Source organism: Symphodus melops, assembly GCF_947650265.1.
Source record: "Symphodus melops genome assembly, chromosome: 11".
In the NCBI taxonomy this organism is placed as follows: domain Eukaryota; kingdom Metazoa; phylum Chordata; class Actinopteri; order Labriformes; family Labridae; genus Symphodus; species Symphodus melops.
The window spans coordinates 23,900,687-23,921,187 of record NC_136701.1 but is presented as its reverse complement, the minus strand read 5'-3'; the positions used below and the strand labels follow the sequence as shown (position 1 = coordinate 23,921,187).

The following is a 20,501-nucleotide window of genomic DNA, read 5'->3' as shown; positions in this document are numbered from 1 at the left end:
TTTCTGGAAATTTAAAATGAAAGTTGACAAACGAAAAGTTGAGATTTTTGACAAAGTTATCCGAAAGTGTCAAAACATTTCCGACAACAAATGTGAAAAAGTTACTTCCAAAGTTTCAAAACAATTTATGCTGAAATTTTTACAAAATTTTCCTTCAAACTTTTCGTAAAATTATTTCATGAAAGTTTCCAAAATTTTTCAGATTCTCTCCCAAAAATTCTGACGAAAGTTTCTGAAAATGACGGACGATAGTGTTGAAACTTTTTTTTTTAATGAAGCTTCTGAACATTTCTGACAAGTTTCCAAATATTTTCTGACGATAACTTTCAGAACCTTTTCCAAAACAGATTGTGGATTTAAAAGGTGAAACTTTCAGTAGCTTTATAATCTGCTCAGTAAAAACCCTCACATGCAAATAAAACAGGTCTAATGGAGAATTTAAAAGCTGAATTTCACCAATCAATGCACTTGGGTGTACATTAATCCAAATACACATCAGATATGTCATCCTCACATGGCTTTATGTTTTCATTTTAAGACAATCAAAGCAGTTTGGTCTGCATTTTTTTTTTTTTTTTTTTTAAGGAGTTTCCTCATCTTGACTGAACTTCTAAGAAAAATAAAATACGGCATGCACGTGTTTTCTGCCATGCTTTTCAGTATTGGGGGTTTGGGGGTGGGGGGGTGGGGGGGGGGGGGAATGTAAATGAGGGGTGGATCCAGCAGTTGAGGTAATCCCCTGTCGTTGCCTTAAACATTCAAAGGTACTGCCAAACTGAATTCAAAACGACAGCTGAAAGTGAAGTCTTGTGCAGCATTGATTCCTGCGTACAGAGCGAGCCCTCTACTCTGAGGTTCAAGCCACCGGAAACAAACGAACCGGGGCCGTGAAAGTGTGAAGGAGGTTGCAGTGAGGATTGTTGCTGCAGATTCAAAAAAATAATAAAATAAATGAAATGAGAACTACAACCAAAATGAACGGAGGTAAAAAGTCAGAACCTATCACATTAACAGGGTCGCAAGCAAATGTGTTTTTTTTTTTTTTAAGCTCTTAAACGGATGAAGCGACAATTAATTTTTTCAGCTAATACTGCCTCAGTTTTGCATCCCACCCACCACTATTCCTTTTTCGTCAAGTGTGATTAGTGAATGGATGGGAGAGGAAACGCAACTATCCGATACGTCACAGCAAATCCATGAAAATAAATACAACCCGTCGTATCAGCCACTCGCACACTCACGCTGTAACAGACCTTCCCGAATCGGCAGAGGCTGTAAACACAGTAAGGAGTAAGAGATAAGATAAAGTCTCGCCGCCGAGGCTCTTCTTCTGGTTCTGCAGCTTTTACTCCACGTTTGACTCTCCGTGAAGCAAACGGGACTTTTTTTTTTTTTCTTCTTCTTCTTCTTCAGTGTTGTAAATGTTTAAAGTTGAAGTAGCACTTCAAAATAGATCCAGGAAGGAGCCAAATCCAAAAAAACACAAAAACAACAACAACAACAACAAAAAAAAAATCTTCAAACTTCAGTAGTAGAACTTTATCCGAGGAGGAGTCTGCCCCAGCAGCAGATCTGTAACAGAGGAGTAAAAGTGTACGGAAAAAGCCCAGGAGTTGTGGGACGAGAGCAGGCAGTCCTGGTGTACTACAGTACGATGGTGGGGTTTCGAATGTGATAAGTCAGAGTAGTGCCTGTTGCAGGAGTAGTTGCGTTAGTAGCAGAGTGTGCGGCTTGAGCGAGCAGTCGTGAAAATCGGATTTCAATCATCCTTTGAATTGTCAGTGACGGCGGCCACAGGAGACGAGTCCTGACTGCGGCTGCGCTTGTAAAGACGGTAGCCCTTTCGGCAGAGCAGGACGAACCAGTAGACCTGCGGCGCCAGGATGCACGAGTTTCCCAGGTTGGCCAGAAGCGGCAGGTGGAAGGGGACGCTGTAGAGCGGGATGCCGTAGTGTTGCCCGTACACCCAGTACATGTAGGGGAAGAGGGCGATGCGGCACATGAAGAAGGTCAGCAGCACCATGCCGCCGTTGGCCTTGTGCAGCCAGCATTCCTGGAGGCTGAGCTGGGGAGGCAGACAAACACAACAAAGAGGATTTTAATTTAGCACTTAAATACAAAAATAAATATAACTGGACTTTTACACGTTTTAATCCGGTTTGATATTTTTTACTGTTTTAGGTTTCTGTGAAACAAAACCAAAAAATACCCCGCTACCTTCTCATCTCTTTCTGAGATGTCGGGTTTAAGTGTTTCTGAACACAGAGGCCTGAACTGTCCTTCATCCAATCAAATCTCCTTCCCATCATATAAACCTTCATTTGCAGGAATATTTTCCTTGTTTGGAGTTTGGATGCCCGGCAGCTCAAAATCAGCAAACATTTTAACATGTGAACAAACAGTCTGAGGGTGGAGGTCTTCTTCCTCTCGTCAATGCTCCATATTCTATAATCTATTTTTTATATAGGCTAATCCAATCAACTCCAAAGGATTTAGTGAGGAGTCGGCACGCTGATGTGAAAGAGGGGAGTCGGCTCCCGTTTCACCACTGGTTTTTCGTTTTTCCCCTCTTCTGGATTTTATTTAATACTCCACAGAATAAATGGATTGGCCACATGGCGTGTCTCGCACTGCGTGCTGTCACGTCTCTTCGGATGGGGGGGGGTGGACGGTGCTGTCGGACAGCAGGAGAATGAAACGGTGCAGTAAAACGTTCACAATGATTTTGTTGTTCGGTCGAAGCTCAAAGATTCCTAAATCAAAGCCGATGTGATAAAAACCCAAAATGGTTCGTAACGAAGAGCCGGGAGAGTCGACTCGTTGAGCTGAGCCAGAACGATCCGGATCTTTGTTTAAATCTCTGTCCAAATGATGTCCGTCCTCAGATTCTGTCCTTGTCCCCCGCTCTTCATCCCTGACTGCTGTTCCACACAGAGAGGCCGACGCCTGCGCTCAACATAGAAGAGTCCGGAAGACGTTCACGAGCCTCGGTGAGTAAACACGAGTGACTCAGAGGAACGCCAGCAGCACTGGAATAAAGCTGCATTGAAGAGACGCAAAGATTGATGGGTAATTGTTTCATGAATGCTGCAGACAAAGCCTGATAATATCAGAATCTGGTTTACTACATGTCGGATCACTTCTTAACACATCCACTGTTTATGAAGAGTCGAGGGAGGGAAACATCCAGAGGAGGAAAAGAGCTCGTTTTAAAAACTTCTTCATCGTTGAACTGAAGCCAACACAAAGAGAAATAAAAAAAAAAAAAAGAAAGCTCTTCTGTTCGTGCTGATGTAGTCCAAAGGAGGGCGGTGGGTTTTTTTTTAAAGACAGAGAGGAGACGTTGAGCTTTGCTCTTTTTCTCTGCTGATACCAGATGTCAGCACAGACCTGAGAGTCCACACGGTCCACTGATTTCACTGAGACGCACTATTCTTAGATAACAGACGCTCTCTGACTGTGCAGCATTGATGTGTGGGAGGTTCGACTGTGTGCAGGAGGAGTCTTATGAATGGACGGCTGTGAACACACACGCCGGCTTAAGGCTTCCTTTTTTTTTCCGGTGCCGATCTATGCACCTTAATTATTGATGGCACAGCGACATCCCAAATGAAATGCAGATATCAGGTTTTTGATGATGCAGGGAGGAATCTGCACGTCACCTGATGAGTGTGCAGCATAAACAGGATGCATGACTCTCTGTTCTGCCGAAGAGTTGAAGTTCAGCCAGACTTCACGTGTTAAACAGGGTTTGAAATGCCATGAATGCATTTGGTAACAACGATGAGGCCTTCACTGTGTACCATGAAGGCATGTTTACTGTATGTACAAGTGCTTCAGCATCTGCTGGTGGAGTTAAACTCCTTTATTTAAGACAGTTTCTTTTTTTAACTGAAGCTCGTGTCGGCTTGTCTTTGAGGGTCAGAGTCACATTTTCACTTTATTGCAACATAAAACAATTCACCAACGAGGTGGATTTGTTTTTTTTGTGCTTCGCTTAAAAGATGTTTTGCACGACTGATGTTTGGCATTTTTCCTGATTTTAGAACGTTCAATTATTCATTACTTTAAACATCGGCTGAAGCCATTAAAATCACCCAAGAAGAAGAAATCAACAGTATCCAGAGACAGTACTGTCGCATGTTCAAGCAGTAACCTCCAGTGTTGGAAAAAGACGATAATACAGACATTTAAAATACTGCAGTTCCTCGAGTGTCCACTGGAGGCGGCCTGCAAAAGGCCCGGAAGTCACATACACACCCATTGAAAAAGATCAAATACAAACGTTTACATGTTGGCTGAGAAGGTCATTTCTTTATCCAGGTTCATCATAAGAACATGCAGAACTCTACAACGTGGGTAAAGACTTCAGCTGCGTCAGCATTAACCTTACCTCCGAGCCGTTAGCATCCAAAGCTAGCCGTCACAGAGATGGACAGGACATCCCATTACACTAATGAAGTTACAGGGAGGATCCTTGGCCTTGAAAGCGATTCTCCATCACCTCCGAAGGACATGAGAACGTTTACGGCTTACGTTCAAACCCTGTTAAATCTACTCCTCGATAAGGAGAAGCTAATCTGAGATCTCCTCCCGTCTCTCTCTCGAGGCTGATCGCTGAAAATGTCGCTTCATAATGTTTCTGTAAGAATCACTCAGTGTCAACACCTTCAGCTGTGCGTGACTCTGAACATGAACGACATGCAGCCCGTGACAGGCGTCGGAGTTGCCGGTTCAGGTCAGGTAAACGCACCTGCTGCAGTACACGATGCCTCACCTGAATAAGTATTTTCCCCAGGGAGACGAAGGGCGTGCTGAGCTCCGTTAAAAACAAACAGCCGATGAAGAAATCCCCCTGCTCCCTCCTGAAGAACTGTGGAACAGACAAACAGAGAACATACGGAGTGAGCAAACAAACACCAGCATGGAGAGAGCGAGAGAGAGAAAACACTCGCAGGAAGATCCAGAACAATCTGACAGGAAATGTGATGATATCAGGTTTTAACCACGTTGTGTGTTTGTCCCTGACGCTTAATTAGAAATCAGAGATTACAATTAAAAGCTCTCATTAAACCCAGACGAGCTCCGACCCTGCAAAGATCACACGTTTGAAACTTTTCAGCTTCCCGTGTAGATCGCAGGTCACGATAAAGGACTGCTGCTCATGACTTCATTTTCTGTACGTTGTAATTGTTTAATGAGGGACAAGCTCGAGCAGTCGTCTCTGTTTACTGTGCTGAACCAAGCTAACGCTGTTCCAACTATTGTCTGACCGATCTGGGAGGTTTGTGGATGATACCGTAAACCGTTTGTTGAACTTTGACCTGAAGCTTGAAAAACAAGCACAGTAAATACATTTAAAGTGAGTCGTGGTTTGGTACACGCACGCTTGTGTTGTATTAAAGAATTTATTTGGACCACAACGGCCGACGTCATGGAGACTTCTCTCACCGGGGTCTAAAGTAGAAAACCATTAAGTTATCAAACATTTAAAGCAGAAAGAAACCAAAATAAAAATGAGAATAATAAAAGGATTAAAAAAAACTAAACGTTGCGATCCTGAATAAATATAAAGGGGATTTAATTCACGACATGGAGAAGCTGCTGCTTTAAGAAAGAGAACGACCACGGAGTCCGGAGTCGTCTTCTTCTTCTACAGCTTAAAGACGGCAGCACAAGCTGAGGAGGGAGGGATGTCCTGTTCATAAGAAATGAATGAAGCTTTCAAACGTGGACCTGCGGCTCTCGTTGCTGCGCAGCGAGAGAGGAGAGGGCCGAGCCGAGAACGGGCGAGTCAGATAAAGAGACTCCACACACAAAAGACGGCCCGGTGTCTGCTAGCACGGCTCGCTGTGTGCTCAGGATGAATAAAGGATGAGCGGCTCCAGTCTCGGCTTTGCCATCTGCCTGTCAAAGAATGAGTGAGAGCACAGGGAGGAACCGTACACCACACCTGAACAAATACCTGGCTGCATCACACCGCCCCCCACCTGTCAGGGTGTGCGTTACCGTCCTTTTTAGTTTTGACTCCCCGTCTGTGTTTACTCTGGTCTTCATAGGTCAGTGAATGCATCGTCGTCGCCCCTCCTTGAAAAGCGCTGGGTTCAGCACTTGGTCCTGTTTTGTGATTTTCTGTCTTTTAAGGTTTCTATAGCAACATGTTGAAATGATTTTTTCAGGGAGTTCAACAGATCAGCGTCAGCTATTCTTCATGCTAGCTGTGAGGATGTTTTACTACATATCGTTTTATCTATAAAGTCGGCTGCGTCATATATATACGCTGCTGCGACCAATTGTTCAGTAAAATGGCGGGAAAAAAACTGGAGTGATCTTTAGATGGAAAGACTCTTTGTAGTAAAGTTAACCGATGAGCCGCAGAGTCGAGCACAACAACAGGAGTCTTATTACACAGAGCAAAAACAAACGGGGCTAAAAGAGCGACACAGAAACTCAACACTGGAGGACAGGCTGAACTTTCTTCTTCCAAAACAGACAGATGGGACTTTTATTCTGGATTTAATTTAAGTTATCTCACGACACATCAGATATAGATCAACACGGCACTCTTTCGAATATTATTAACAACTAGACAATTCCTGCTGAGATTGTGAGGGTGGTTGCCGTGTGTGTGTGTGTTTGTGTGTGTGTGTGTGTGAGACTGCAGTAAGAGTGTTTAAGTGTAGTCAGCTAACAGCCAAGACAGAACTCTGTCCCACTCAAACGATGATGTCACCACTCTAACTGTGAACACCTGCTGCTCTCTGATTGGTTGACATTCAGCTTTGATCTGCCAGAACATTCCATCAATGTGTTTTGAGTGGGCTTACCACCGTTCACAAAACCTCAAATATCTTGAGAAGTGAAAATGGTATCGCCGGTGCGTTTGGACCGTGAGCGACAGCACAAACAGGCGCACGTTTTGACGTGTTTTACATCTCCAAGGAGACAACGCCAACAACTAACTTCCTTTTAACAGGCAGAAAACCTGGAGCGGAGAATCTGCCATCGACTGGCTGATGAGCCCGTCCGTCACGTGACGTGTTTGGTAAAAAGTTAAAATCTTCTCCTTGTTCCTTAAACTGAGAAAGACCTGCGTCCATGCTCTGACTCAGAAGTGCTTCTGGGTGGAAACCTGAGCACTGTCCTCTGGCAGCTTGTTGGCTATCTCTACCTGCTCGTGTGTTAAAGCCAGGTGAGCCGGCGCTGCATAAAGCTGATGAGTGAGGGAACAAGAGGAGGAGCGGAGGGCGGGGTGAGAAATGAAGAGCGGGTGACTGCAGCTGGTAGCTGAATAATGTAGGGTAATGTGATCTCTTATTTCAACCGACTGCCGCTGCAAACAAAAGGCCGGGTTTCAACTGCACCTGGCTCACTGACCTGCGATAGACTTGGAAAAAGAGAGCGCTTGTGTTACACGGTTTATAACAAAAGGGACATAATAATCTATGTGCAGGTTGAAATCAGTCTGCAGCAAACTTTTTCACGTCTTAATTCACGAGTGTGATGACATTTCAACGGAGAAAAGGAGGCTTTAGTTCAATCTCATTAATCAGGACAAAGAGTACCGTCATAAACTTCTTCAGAAAACGGCTCAAAGTGGCGTTCCCCGTGAACTCTGCTTTAACACTCGAGTAGGTTTTCAATTTGCTGCTCATACTTTCACTAAAAGTCATTATGCTCCACTCCTTTGTAGCCGCTTCCTCCCTTTCCCCTCGCTAAACAACAGGCCGTGTTCTCGTCTATTCAAATGCTTTTCCAAGCTGTGGTGCTTTAATGAACGTTGATATCTTTGTTTTTATTCCTCTTGACTCTCAAGAAAAAAACAACACATATTTCAGCAGAAAAAAACAAACCGGCAACCTTTCATTCCCTTTTCCTGCCCATTCTTAGTTGTTGTGTCCATTTAGGCAAAACTTACAATTAAAGGTATCAAACTGAACAACGGGGAGTGATTTGTTCAAAGAGGGTAAAACATAATTACGGCCTTTTACTCCATTGAAGTCTGAACACAAATACTTGACTGTAAAAGAAAAGTGCAAAAGTTCACGACAAGTCTTTTCAAGGTACTCAGATTAATTTTTTTTTAAAAAGTTTCCACCCTGTGGGATATCATCGAGGACTTTGAGGCCGCGGGGGTGCGTTTGAAAAAGTGAACCGGAGGACCAGGAAGCTTGTTAAAAGTTAAACCGAGCGCGCTGCTTATGAAGTGGTGTTGCACCTTGGAGAGAGTGGCACACAGAGGGTCGGTGTTAATCATAATATGTCCAAGAATTACACCGACTTATTGTAAAACAGCAGTTTTTTTTTTTCTTCCTGTTTAATTAACTGCAGGCTTTTGTGCAACACAGCAATCCAGTAAGGACCTAATTCTCTGTAACTGTACTTCAACAGCAGTCTTGCTTACTACGAAGTATTACAGTGCCAAAGAGGTCAGCTGGCCAAAAAGTCATTAGCAAAGAAACCATGACAACTAAGGAGCTGTATTTCATAGTTGATTGGACAATTTCCAAATGTGCCACTTCCTGTCCAAGTAAGGAAGTACAATGTCTGCCCCCTGTGATGTTGGTACCTTTGGTTTTTAGTCTAAAACTCAGATCTTACACGTGTTAGCTTGAACATGGCTGTGATGCAGCAACTTAAAGCTTGGACATTGGTAAAGCACATACTGACTCTGCACCAGGAGCTGATGTTCTATCTGTTGAGAGAAATCTGAAGAAAATGGGTAAAAAAAAAAAAGCAAACCAGGATATAAGCATAACTAAAGTTACATTTGAAGCATCTCGTTGTCTGAAGCAGCTGCTGAAGCCGCCCTGTCAGGGGCTTCCGGGGCAGCTCGGGCGGCGCCTGACACTGACAGAGCAAACTGTGAGCCTCAACCCTGGGGATTAAGTACTCGGGAGGATCCTTTCTGATTAGACCAGCAGGTGAGTCTCTCTCTGCTTCGGGAAGGTAAGACTTCAGAGCGCCGTAAAACTGGAAGGAGCGCAAACAGCGTCCCCACATTGTTTTTAACGTGTTGTCAGTCTTTCAAAAACAGTAGAACCTGAAAATTATTGACTATAAATTGAAGTTTGCAGTCAGGACTGACCACCTAAAAAAAAAAAAAAACAACCTCAGTAAGCGTTCATGATGATCAAGGTTCAGAGTTGGGAGGATATCTCGTTGGCTGCTGGTTGTCCTGACTCGACAGTCGGCCCATGTCAGAGAGCACAGGTCTATAGTTTGTTCTGTCTAATGTAATCATTAAGAGATAATGTAGGTTAAAGCACGGATTGATTTGAAAACAACACACTGCATTACAGCCCACAGTGATAATGCATTACTGGCAGAACTCAAAGAACAAACATATTACTCATCCCAGAGAAGTTCAGACCTGTGCTGCACTGAAATAAACAGAAACCAAAAGCTGCATTAAAGACAAAATAATGAGGCGATAAAAATCCCCACAGTGCACCTCGATAGATTACATGATTGACAATAAAGACGGCAGTATTGTCCATTTATATTAATTCAGCTCAGCTTGTTTCTGTGTCGCTCAGAGGCTCAGACGCGTCATGCATGTTTTTATTTTACCTACCCTCCTCCCTCTCCACCGGGGAGACGGCCCCGCCCACTCATCAGACTTACAGATTTGAATACAGACCCCAACCCCCCCCCCCCCTCCCCCCTCCTCACCAGTGTGACGGGCAGCAGGATGGTGAGCAGAGCGATGTGATGCAACACCAGCAGGAACTCTCTGCGGATGAACGAGTTGACCGTCCTCAGCGAGTGCTGCTTGTAGTCCTCGTGCCCTTTGACCCGGAAGCGGTGGAAGTGACTGAGGTACATGGCGAAGATGTCGTACGTCATGTAGGGCACGCCGAACCAGATGACAAAGTAGGTCGCCAGCCAGTGCCTGAGGACGACAACAATGCAAAGGAATATTCAACATCAGAACCCACACATTTAAACTCCTCTCGTCTCGTCTGAAGAGGCTGTTTTTAAATCGCCATCTTCCAAAACATCACGTTTTATACGCATAGGTTAAATATAGGTGTAGAGGAGCTTCACATACACACACTCAGACAGGCACACACACTGATCCGCTCTCTCGCCTGTAACGACCTCCTGGGTTTATTTCTCGTTTATGTACTGTATATAACCTTACAGTAAAGTGGTGTGCTTAGCGATACCAGGCAGGTACAGACTCTGGTAATGATGTCAACATTCATCATCACGATTATTCCCCCCCCCCGAGGGTCACTTACAAATACAAAATGTTCAGAGGTGATCCGAGAGATGGCGAGAACGTCGGCGAAGGAATAAATCGATATCGTACCAGAAAACGTACCCAGGACAGAGTCACTGTTCAAAGTGACTTCAATCACTCCCCAGGGTTTCAGGTAAATGACTGTGGCCTCAGCAAATCATGTTTTTAATCCTGCACGGGACTGGTTCTTGACAAATACATAGGAAGGAATCAGCTGTTATATATAATATATATATATATATATATAGATATATAAAAAGATGGATGCTCTTTTAACCCTGAGACGTCTCTTCTTTAAGGCAGGCTTATGTAAGTACAGTATAACAAACAGCTCGCATGGCTGCAGCGCTCTAATGAGCAGCGATTACAGTGATGGTTAATTATGTGGACAGAACGGCGTAAAGCTGCAGGGCAGAGCTGAGCTACTGACCTCTGACCTCGAGCTGAAGTCTTCGGCTCTTAAGGTCAGCGGAGGCAGATTAAGAGCAGCGAGGCACAACAAACAGCTCGCAGTGGGATGAGTCAAGTGTGTGCAGCGTGCACATGTGCAGGTGAAACACCCCCCGGGCGTCCCGATTCAAATAGAGCTACACTCTCTGCTCGAAACCTTTTTAACGGCTGAGACGACTAAAGCAGGAGGAACATCCAGAACCAGAACCGTCCACCGGGCTTTTCACTCTTTGAATCTCCTGTTAGAATCAAGTCCTGTTTTCTATTTATCAGATAAATCAAATAAGCAAGCTGATGTATCGTCACATCCAGCCGGTGATTAGTCCTCAGCTTACACGCCAAAGTGCTAAGATTAACTGGCGAGCTAGCGAGCGAGCAGCGTCTTCAGACGTTTGAAGCTTGATCCGACTCCCCTTTGGCCTCCTGGTTACCGTCGGCTGGAGATCAATCAACAGTGGTCATGAAACCGTTTCCCTCTCTGTGACTGATACTGCAGTCCTGCATGTCTGTTAAGACACGCCCACTTTCAAATCGTTAGAGTCTAGAGTCAAGGTTATAAAACACGCCGACATTATTGAGCACAATTTATTGAATATGCAGAAGCACGGGATCGCGGCGTCTTTGGGGGAAACAAAGTCCTTCTCGCACGTTTAACGTCCACGTGACTACACCTCCACATCACATCGAGAGCTGCACGCTGTCAAACCGCTCCCGCTACGTCGGCTCAATGAAGTGACAGATTGTGATGGAGTATTAGAGTATTGGTGGGTCTGACTCTGGAACATGTGTCAGATAAGCTGCGGGCCCTGTGCACGTCACAGGACAACAGAACTGAGCAGCGGAGGAATTAAGCTCAGCGTGCGGCGGGGAGGGGCGGCGGAGATTAGCAGCCTCAAACTGGGCCTTCCTTGCTCTGGCCGCGGACTCAGCAGGGTTTTAGAGCTAACGTTAGCTTTAGCTTACACTTTCCTAAACCGCACGGGGAGCCTGCTGGTCAGCTAACAGTAGCCTGCTGTCACGTCTTTGACCTGCAGCTCACGGATGACAGACGCTGGAGCAAACGGGCCGACTGGACCGTCATCAAGGAAGACACGGAGGAAAATGTTTGTTTGTTTTTGTCAGACAACAACACACTCTCAGGTGAGTTCAGGTAAGAGTGATCAACAGTGTGAAATCTGACCTGTCGTTAATGACGCTTCCCCGGCACGATGACACGACGATGACTCCTGCCGTGGTCGCCATGATGGCGTGGATGGAGGACACCAGTCTGAGAAGGAGACAAACACATAAAAGACATCATGTAAAAATGGCCCGGCGTACATTCAGTAATCAAACGGTTGACCTGATGGATCCCAGGCGATGGAGCATCATGACTCCTGGAGGGGATGGATTGCGATCCAGGTTTTTTGGTGATGACATTCACGTTCCCTTTTCAGTATCACAGTATGATGATCATGCTAAAGACCAGGTGTGAGCATGCAGCTGTCCTTCAGTGTGTCGGCTTTTATCACAGGGGTCTTATGCTTAATGCTCCTTTAAGCTTTTTACTTCCTGCCCAGCTGACAAACGTCGCCATCACAGAGAACAATTATCAGCTTGATAGAAAGAAGCAGACATCGAGGAAAACGCAGAACAAAGACCGGTGAAAATAAACAAATTAACCTTTTGGATTTATTTTTTGTAAATCTGAATTTCCCTCGGGATCAATAAAGTATCTATCTATCTAAATGTTGGTTATTTCTGAACCACATGAAGCATCAAACTCTAAGTGACGACTAAGAGAAGTTTTTCTATTCTGTAAATCGTTGACCTCCAAACCCTGAAGTCACATTCAAACCGCTGCACAACAAAGCTAACCAAACATTCGTAGGATGTCTCCAACACGTCGTACGATAAGAAGCACTTCAAGGTTTCCCACAGAACGATGCTGTACCCGGGTGGCTTCTTTTCACCACCTTATATTATGCAAGACAAGAGTTCTTCTACGTTATATTTCAGCAACATGGACACTCAAAGTGTGTGTGTGTGTGTGTGTGTGTGTGTGTGTGTGTGTGATTGATGGTTTAATGAGCGGCGGAAACTCAGACGTATCCAGGTCAAGGTTTCAAAGAGTCCCCTCAGGTGAAAAGCACTACAGCAGTCTGACCTACAACTTCATTGCACCATCATGGGATTAGCAGTGCTTGGCCCCCGTCTCTCCTCGTCTATAAACAGACCTGTGACATAGGAGAACTCTGCACATCTCTATTTTGAAGTGTCAGTGCGTGAAGTGGAGTAAGACACACACACACACACATTCATGGGTGTGTGTGAAGCACACTCACAGGTCCTGAATTGATGACATCTGTTGAACACTATATTGTGAAAATCAACTCAAATGTTCTGTTAAAATAAGTCGTGTGTATCTGGACCTGATCCTTAAAAACCTGATCCATCGGCCTTTTGGAAAATTCTGGTTCTTGTTTGTAAAAAGGAGCTGGTTGAAAAGTGATCCAGTAATAAACCCTCTTTACATTGATGTGTGTTCATGTATGTTTGGTTGTACTTTACGTGTGTTAATACTGAAAAAACAAACAAAGAGTAAGAAAAAAATAACTTGTGAGAGTGATTATCTTCTGTTTTATTAAAGGAAACTGATGCAGATCATTTTGGGCCTTTTCAGAGCAGGACGCTGGATTATATCACCAATTTGTACAAACCATGAATGGCCCCGCGTTTGCACAGACGAGCTTTCTCCTTGGCTGTTGTCCAAGTTGGCAGCCCTGACAGTAAGCTGCTTTGAAATCAGGAAAAAAAAATAAAAAAATTAAACATGTAATTCATTCGCTGCAGCCGTTAGGGACGCTCTCGCCTCTCTCTGCATTTAGACGTTTATACTTCCTTCAGCACCTTTTTGGGTTCCCTTTACATCTCCACCTACTCAACACCACCTACAGCCGTGTAGAGAGAGAGAGAGAGAGAGAGAGAGAGAGAGAGAGAGAGAGAGAAACACGGCGGCTTACCTTGAGAAATTGCATCTGGTGCGACAATTGCTCAGCTCTTCTTCATTAAAGAAGAGAGGCCTGTGTGGGCTGGAAACCACATCTAAATATGCACATGTTCTTCTGCTTGTTGGGCAACATAAAGGATCTGGAGCTGACTCGGACCCTGGTACACATCAGAGTAGACCACTCTTTCCCTATTCTTAGTTAGGGGGCGGGGTCAATAGTATTACGCCCGACCACGACGTGGATTTTTATTGCGGTTGGTCGGAGGACACAGATTGTTCGAGCTGTCGGGCACCGAGGCGGGCGGGTAACAGTAGCGTAACACGAGTCTTCGCATGCTTGTTTTGCTGAACCTCAAGGGGCTCTCGCACGCCCGCCGACAAAAAAAGGCCGCCACCCTTCTTCGTGGCAGAGCGAGTGTTTATAATGAAAGTGAATCGAGGCGCAGCGGTCAGGTGAGATTATATAATCCACTCTCCAAATTGTGATGTGATGTCACCTGGAACCCGGCGCAGGGCGGATTTACGTCACCATGACAACCACTTCAGAGACGCCTCGCATGTCTGGAGTCCGAGGCGATGAAACGAAGCGAGTCGTGACTCGTGGTCAAAGACGAGGTGGTGTTAAAAGCGGCGTTTCTTCGCTGAGAAACATTTTTCTACTTTTGATTATTATTGGATTCGTGTTTGATGCAGCTGCTGATTAAGGAAAATAAAAGAGATTCATTGATGATCCTGGTGTCCGGCCTGAAGTCTGTCTGTACCGGAGGAAGGTCATTTATCATGAGCTAGTCGAAGCTTTAGACGGGTTAGTTCTTAGTTAGCGCTGACTTACTGGATCGACTGATCCCCCTCGTGCAAGAAAAGCTGGAGACTTTAACAGCGGTTCTAAATAAGCCCAAGTTTTACACGGCTGATAAAGACCGCCTCCTCTTTGCTCCTAACAGCCTTAAATGGTGCGTTTTCCAAATCACAAAAAAAAAAAAAACTCTGTGAAACAAAGACTGTGTTTGTGTGGCCGCCTGCTTGAACCTGCTGCCACCTCACACCAATCTCCATGGGAATGTGGCCACGATACAGGCAGCGGCAAGGCAACCAAAGCCATGTGACCGACGACGACAGAACCGATAGAACTGAACTGGGGAAAGACTAACTGGCCTCTCTTTTCCCTACTTTAGCCCCGCACACACACACATACACACACATTTCATCCCCACGCCTCGCTGCCTTCTAGGGCTGCATGGCCGCATACTCCATCACAAGACCCAGATTTTACACAGCCTGTTCATTGTTTGTCCGCCAATAACCCTCTCTCTCTCTCTCTCTCCGTGCTGATGAAAGGTTGACGGGCTGATGAGCGTGCAGGGTGGGAGAGAAAAAAAAGGGAAGAATGCCTCGCTGCCTTGTTCGGCAATGTTGTCTTTTCTTTTCCTGCTGTGTCAGGCCAGTGAGAAACCTCGGCTTCCCTTTCCACTACAACCTTCGTCTTCCTTCTGACTGTGTCGTTATGCACGGACCACTTGCTCTTTCGCGTCCTGTCACACACACACACACATACACACATGCACACACACACACACATGCACAGCCTGACAAGTCAGGAGAGGAGGGGTTCTCTGCTCCTCCAGTAAATGGCCTACGCAATCGGTAGATCCATTGGCGCTGCAGCAGAGCGAGAGAGAAAAAGTAGCAGCAGAAGCAAAAAAGGAAACGGGGTAAAGTGCATTTCATGGCATGAAGGAACTCTCTCCCTCCCTCTCTCTCTCTCTCTCCCTCTCTCTCTCGCTCTCTCTCTCTCTCCCTCAACAACCGCTCAATCGCACAAATGGATGCAGCTACATCACTAACTGCACTGTTCTCTAACCGCTTTGGTGGTCGTTAATAAACAGTCAATCAATTCTACAGTCAATGGAAAATGATCGTGATGCTTCTGCTTATTCATGTGTATTAAAAAAAAAAAAAAAAAGCAGCAGGAGCTTCTGAACGTGAACTTTTCATCTATGTCATAATAAATGTAAATGTTTCATTTATGGACAGTTTTTGAGTCTGCAGAGATAAACGTCTAGAAGTCAGCGATGGGTGAAAATAAACAACCGTCATAATGAGGATATTTAAATCTATTAACTGGGACTCTGCTGATTACAAGGCATTTAATTGGTTTTTAACTGGGGGTGTGCGTTCTCTAGTCTGAGTCTCAGTTAAACTAATCATTCTGTTTACTATGTCGGCTGTGTCGGGTCAAACGGGGCATGTCGACTTGACAAACGTGTAACCACATTTCACACGTGGACGTTGACCTGCAGCGAGCGCCAAAGTTTGGCAGCGCTAGCACTGCTAACGTTAGCGAATCAAAACGACCTTGTTTACCGACAGATAATCAACCGATTTCTAAATAAACAGTGATCGATTTAGACCTTTTTCTGTCTGTTTTTTTTTTGTTTACTTTGGACGGGTTGGTTGGTCTGAATTTGATTTCCGTTGAGTCAGATCTTTTCTAAACGCCGATCATGTCTGGTGTTAAGTCCTCCTCCAGCTTGTGTCACGGCTGTTCCTGCTCAACTCAATGAAACATCTTTATTTTATGCATGTTCATCACTTAGGACGAAAGTGTATGCTACGTGAATTGAAGAATTGGAAGTGCATTAACATGAAATGCTTTCCAATGTGTGAACCGATACTCAACCCCCAAAAAAGAGTAAACAGAGCGGGCTGACATGACCTTCCACGTTTAACGCTTGTGCAACAGCGCCATAAAGAAGTTCCAACGTCGCCGCGCCTTCGTGCTTTGCATCAGTGCAGTTTCACGTTGCATCATGCTGTTGCAGAAGGAGTTTGTCCCCCACCGTCTCGTCCTCACATCAGTCCCTCCTGGGGATCATTGGCAGGATCTCAACATATGCATTCAATCATAACGGACGGTTTACACCTTGTTCCCCTCTAACTCTACAAGTAATGTAATGTTACCCGAGGCGCAGAGAAAGAACCCCTTCTAATCTTGAAGTCCGAACATGAAGAAGACTGTTGGCGTGTGAACCTCAAAAGGCCACGAGACTCTCAGGCTTAGAGCGTGTGCCGTGCGATGTTGAGCATTATAATCCCTTATGAAGTCAAGTGTTGTTCTTTAAAGCAGGCTAAGGTTGCCCGTGGCTCCGGAGGAAAGCCGTTCAGCTGATCTGGAAAACATGGCAGCTCTGATCACTGTTGTGTTTCAGCGCCGCTCTGTTTTCACAGTTCACTATCTTTTTTTTTTTGTGTGTGTGAGGTATAAACAAATCAGGAGAAAAGCCCCCCCCCCCCGCCTCCAAACAACTGCTTGTGAGTGGATTATCTTTTTCTGTGCTGACTGAGGATTATCTGCACCTCGTCTTTCTTGTTTCATCTACTCAACATCGTATTTACAGCCCTGCCTTCACAAAGTTAAAGAAGTGGCACAGACCACCATGTCGCTGCATATCAGACCAATTAGCTGCTGATAAACCCGAAACAGAGGCTGGAGAAGTTTTTCTAAAAAAAATAAAAAATAAAAATCCTGTTAGTGGAGAGCTCATTACAATAATTTGAGCTTCCATGTGAATGAGCATGTGAAGTGCTGCGAGCCAAAAAAAGAAGCTGAATCACTTCAATGTGTGCAGCAGCGACGCGTCTGAATATACCCAAAGATTAATACAAAGACAACACCAGGGGTAAGTAAAGCAAGATATTTCATGTGACTGGTTTAATAAATCATTAAAAAAAAACGTGTCACATGTTAAGACTTCCCTCCATCTTTACTCTGAATCCCTCAAATTATTGACATTCCTCTAATTTTACACGTTTATTACATGATACATGCACGACACAACTCGTGACACACACACACACACACACACACACACACACAGTAGATGTTGTGCTAGTCCCACAGAAACTGGACTTTTAAAATGACTGAAACAGCACTAAGTTGAATTGCTCAACGTCGGAGATAAAGCCGGTGAGATAAAGCCGGTGAGATAAACTCTTGTTGGTGTTTAAACACCTCAATCAGCCCTCAAACAGTCCTTCGGCCCTCTACGCTTGCTCAACAGTTTCTGTGCTTTCACAAAGCTGAAAACACGGCGACGGTATCAACATGGCGGGGACGCGTTTCAGACATTGCAGACATTGAAGTACACGGATGATACACTGGCGAATAGTGACGGTCAATGGTTTGGTTAATGGCCTAATAGTATCTAGATGTAAGAGGCACATCGACACTCGCTAGCGGAGTCAGACCTTCCTCTCATCAAATCCATCCTCCTCTGGTGCTTGTATACTGGGACAAGGAAAGTAGTCCAATTAAATGTCCAGATTAAGTTTTAACCGTAGCGCTACTTGACTTCTTTTGCTTCCTAGCTTGAAGCAAACACATGGTTGGTACCGATTGGTTCTTCAGCTCATATCAATATGTCCAAAGTCTGTCACAGAGACAGGACAGGACGAGCAGCATCACTAACACTCCCGAGCGCACAGCTAGGGGAACGCTAGGTGAACACGGGGCGTTAGAGGCTAAAAGATAGGAGCACTTACGATGACTAAGGTTTTTTTTTAAGACACGTTTTCTTACAAAGGGGGGAATTTTAGGATCAATGTGTCAGAGATTAAAAGGACAAGATGATAGTACGTCTGCCACGGCGCTGAGGTTAATCACATCTAAAATACTGAGGATAAAATGGCACATATTAATATAAATATTAACTGATGTTTTTTGATGAGAAATAACCAAGAATCACCTAAAAGATATTTGCACATGCAGGGGCTTTAAAACATCACATATTTATAATGAATGTGAATCAAATCGAAGACACAAGCAGCATCAAAGCATGCAACTCCTGCAGAACCATCGATACAGCACGATTTAAGGGGGCTGGTTTTAGTGGTTCAGGAAGCAACGTGACCCCCCCCCCCCCAAGCTTGTTGTTAGAACAACATTTTCCTGTTAGACGAGCATTAGTAAAATTAGTCCGAGCTTTATTCAGGAGTCCGGTTCAGTTGTTTTCCAGTGCACAGCTAACTCAGCAGTCAGTCCTGACCGGAGCTCAGAGGAGGATTAACAAGAGTGACAGCGTACAAATGAGCATTGAACTGAGCTGTGCACATGTGAGCAAGTCACACAAGCGGGGACTCACATATACACACACATCTATAATAACTGCTTAACCCATCTGAAGAGGCTGCACATTTATACATGTATTATGATTTGGATCAGTTCTTTATCACATTTCACAGAAACTAAAGTCTCTCATGTGTGGGGGGCCGTCAGAAGGCCCCAGGGTGCTCGTAAGGCAAAGTCCAAGACTGCTTACTAAGTGGACTTTAACCATCAAGACACATGCATGTTAGGGGGGAACTTTTGAGCTCTCATAGGCAGTAGTGTTTCTTAAATAACACAAACAAATAGAGATACTAATTTAATAGATTTTCTATCAGAACTTAAGAGTGCACTAGGGTTGTTATGGCCTGCCTGAATTTAAAACTTCTATGTGAAACTAGTAAAAAAAAACAAAAAAAAAACCCAATACTGACAGGCAATCTGTTTAGGCAGCTAAGAAGGAAAAAATAAGATTTGCTCTGCTTGAATTACAGAAAATAAACAAAAGTAAAAATAAAATAAAATATAGTGAATATCTGTACCTTTTTGTCTTTATTAAGGGTTGGTTCTTTTTAAACGGCCTATTCTTATAATAGAGGGGATACAATTGTTTTTAAAAACATGAAGTATCACAGATATTATCAACCCCATGGTAACGCACTTCTATATTATTCCTAAAAGGATCTATAGTTTAGCTGCATATCATCACTATTTCGGATAAATTTAGAGGATTATTTGGCTCTGTCAGACTGAAACAGCCATTATAGATGGTAAAATGTCCATTTAATGGGATACTGGTGTTACACAAGTCGTAGTAATAACACACTGGAAATAAACCAGCAGCCCGTTAAGCTAACTGGAAATGTTAGCTTTAAGCAACTTAGCAACAAGGTCAAATGCTACAAAAACGGCGGAGTGATACGTGTTGTTTAGTTTTCCGTTAAATTCTTTAAAGTGATGAATGTGAGCCGGTTTACCTCTCGCTGACCAGCACCACGTCGGCATCGCTCCAGTGTTTGAACACACACGGCAGGATCCTCCTGAAGGCGAAGAAGAGACCGGGGAAAACTACGGCGCCACAAGCTAAAACTTGCAACATCCTGCCTGGATTTTCCTGTGAAGCTGCCCGGCGACCTGACGATCTCCCTCCGCGAGTTTCTCCCGGTTATCAGCGGCGTTGAAGCATTTTTTTTTTTTTTTTTTTGTGAGGCCGGTTGTCGGTGTTTTGTTTTTTTCCCACCGGGAACAGTCCACACCATCCACACACACACACGCACACACACACTCACTGCTGAGGCTCAGCAGCAGTACCACTGTGTCGAGCTAAAGACGAGGAAACAAACCGTACTTTCCACGAAGACCTTCACAATAAAAGTCTTGACCCGGCGCCGAAACAAACCACGCTTTTATTTTGAAGGATCCACTAGAAACACTAAAGAACAACCACACTCTTTAAAAAAAAGTGATTGGTTAATTTTCTGTGTATATTTTGTATATTTTAACTGTAAATATTTAGTGCAATATATTTATTCAGCACGTCACTTTCAACTTAGTGTATATTTAACTGCTTACTGTCTCGTATTTATACTGCATTATTGATCAATATTCATATTCTTACTTGTAAATTTGGTCCTCCTGTAGTCAATCTATTGGATTGCTCTAACAGTATTTCGTTACTTGTACAATGACAATAAAGATATTTTATTTTT

General features: G+C 44.3%; 1 protein-coding gene across 1 annotated transcript; it reads right to left on the bottom strand.

Annotated features, from left to right (window-relative positions):
- Window positions 1–210: 210 nt before the first annotated feature.
- On the bottom strand, window positions 211–20,173 carry tlcd3a (TLC domain containing 3A). The gene is made up of 5 exons (XM_079356012.1): window positions 19,770–20,173; window positions 11,880–11,966; window positions 9,676–9,895; window positions 4,778–4,873; window positions 211–2,065 (listed from the first exon to the last, which is right to left on the bottom strand). The coding sequence occupies exons 1-5, from the start codon at window positions 19,889–19,891 to the stop codon at window positions 1,760–1,762; spliced, it is 831 nt and encodes a 276-aa protein (XP_079212138.1). The 5' UTR covers window positions 19,892–20,173; the 3' UTR covers window positions 211–1,759.
- Window positions 20,174–20,501: the final 328 nt, after the last annotated feature.

Coding starts and splice junctions, on each gene's coding strand:
- tlcd3a (XM_079356012.1), bottom strand. CDS start 19,891: ATGTTGCAAGTTTTAGCTTGTGGCGCCGTAGTTTTCCCCGGTCTCTTC. Junction 9,896..11,879: donor GGAAGCGTCATTAACGACAG/GTCAGATTTCAC, acceptor TGTCGTCCTCAG/GCACTGGCTGGCGACCTACT. Junction 4,874..9,675: donor TCCTGCTGCCCGTCACACTG/GTGAGGAGGGGG, acceptor TCTGTTCCACAG/TTCTTCAGGAGGGAGCAGGG.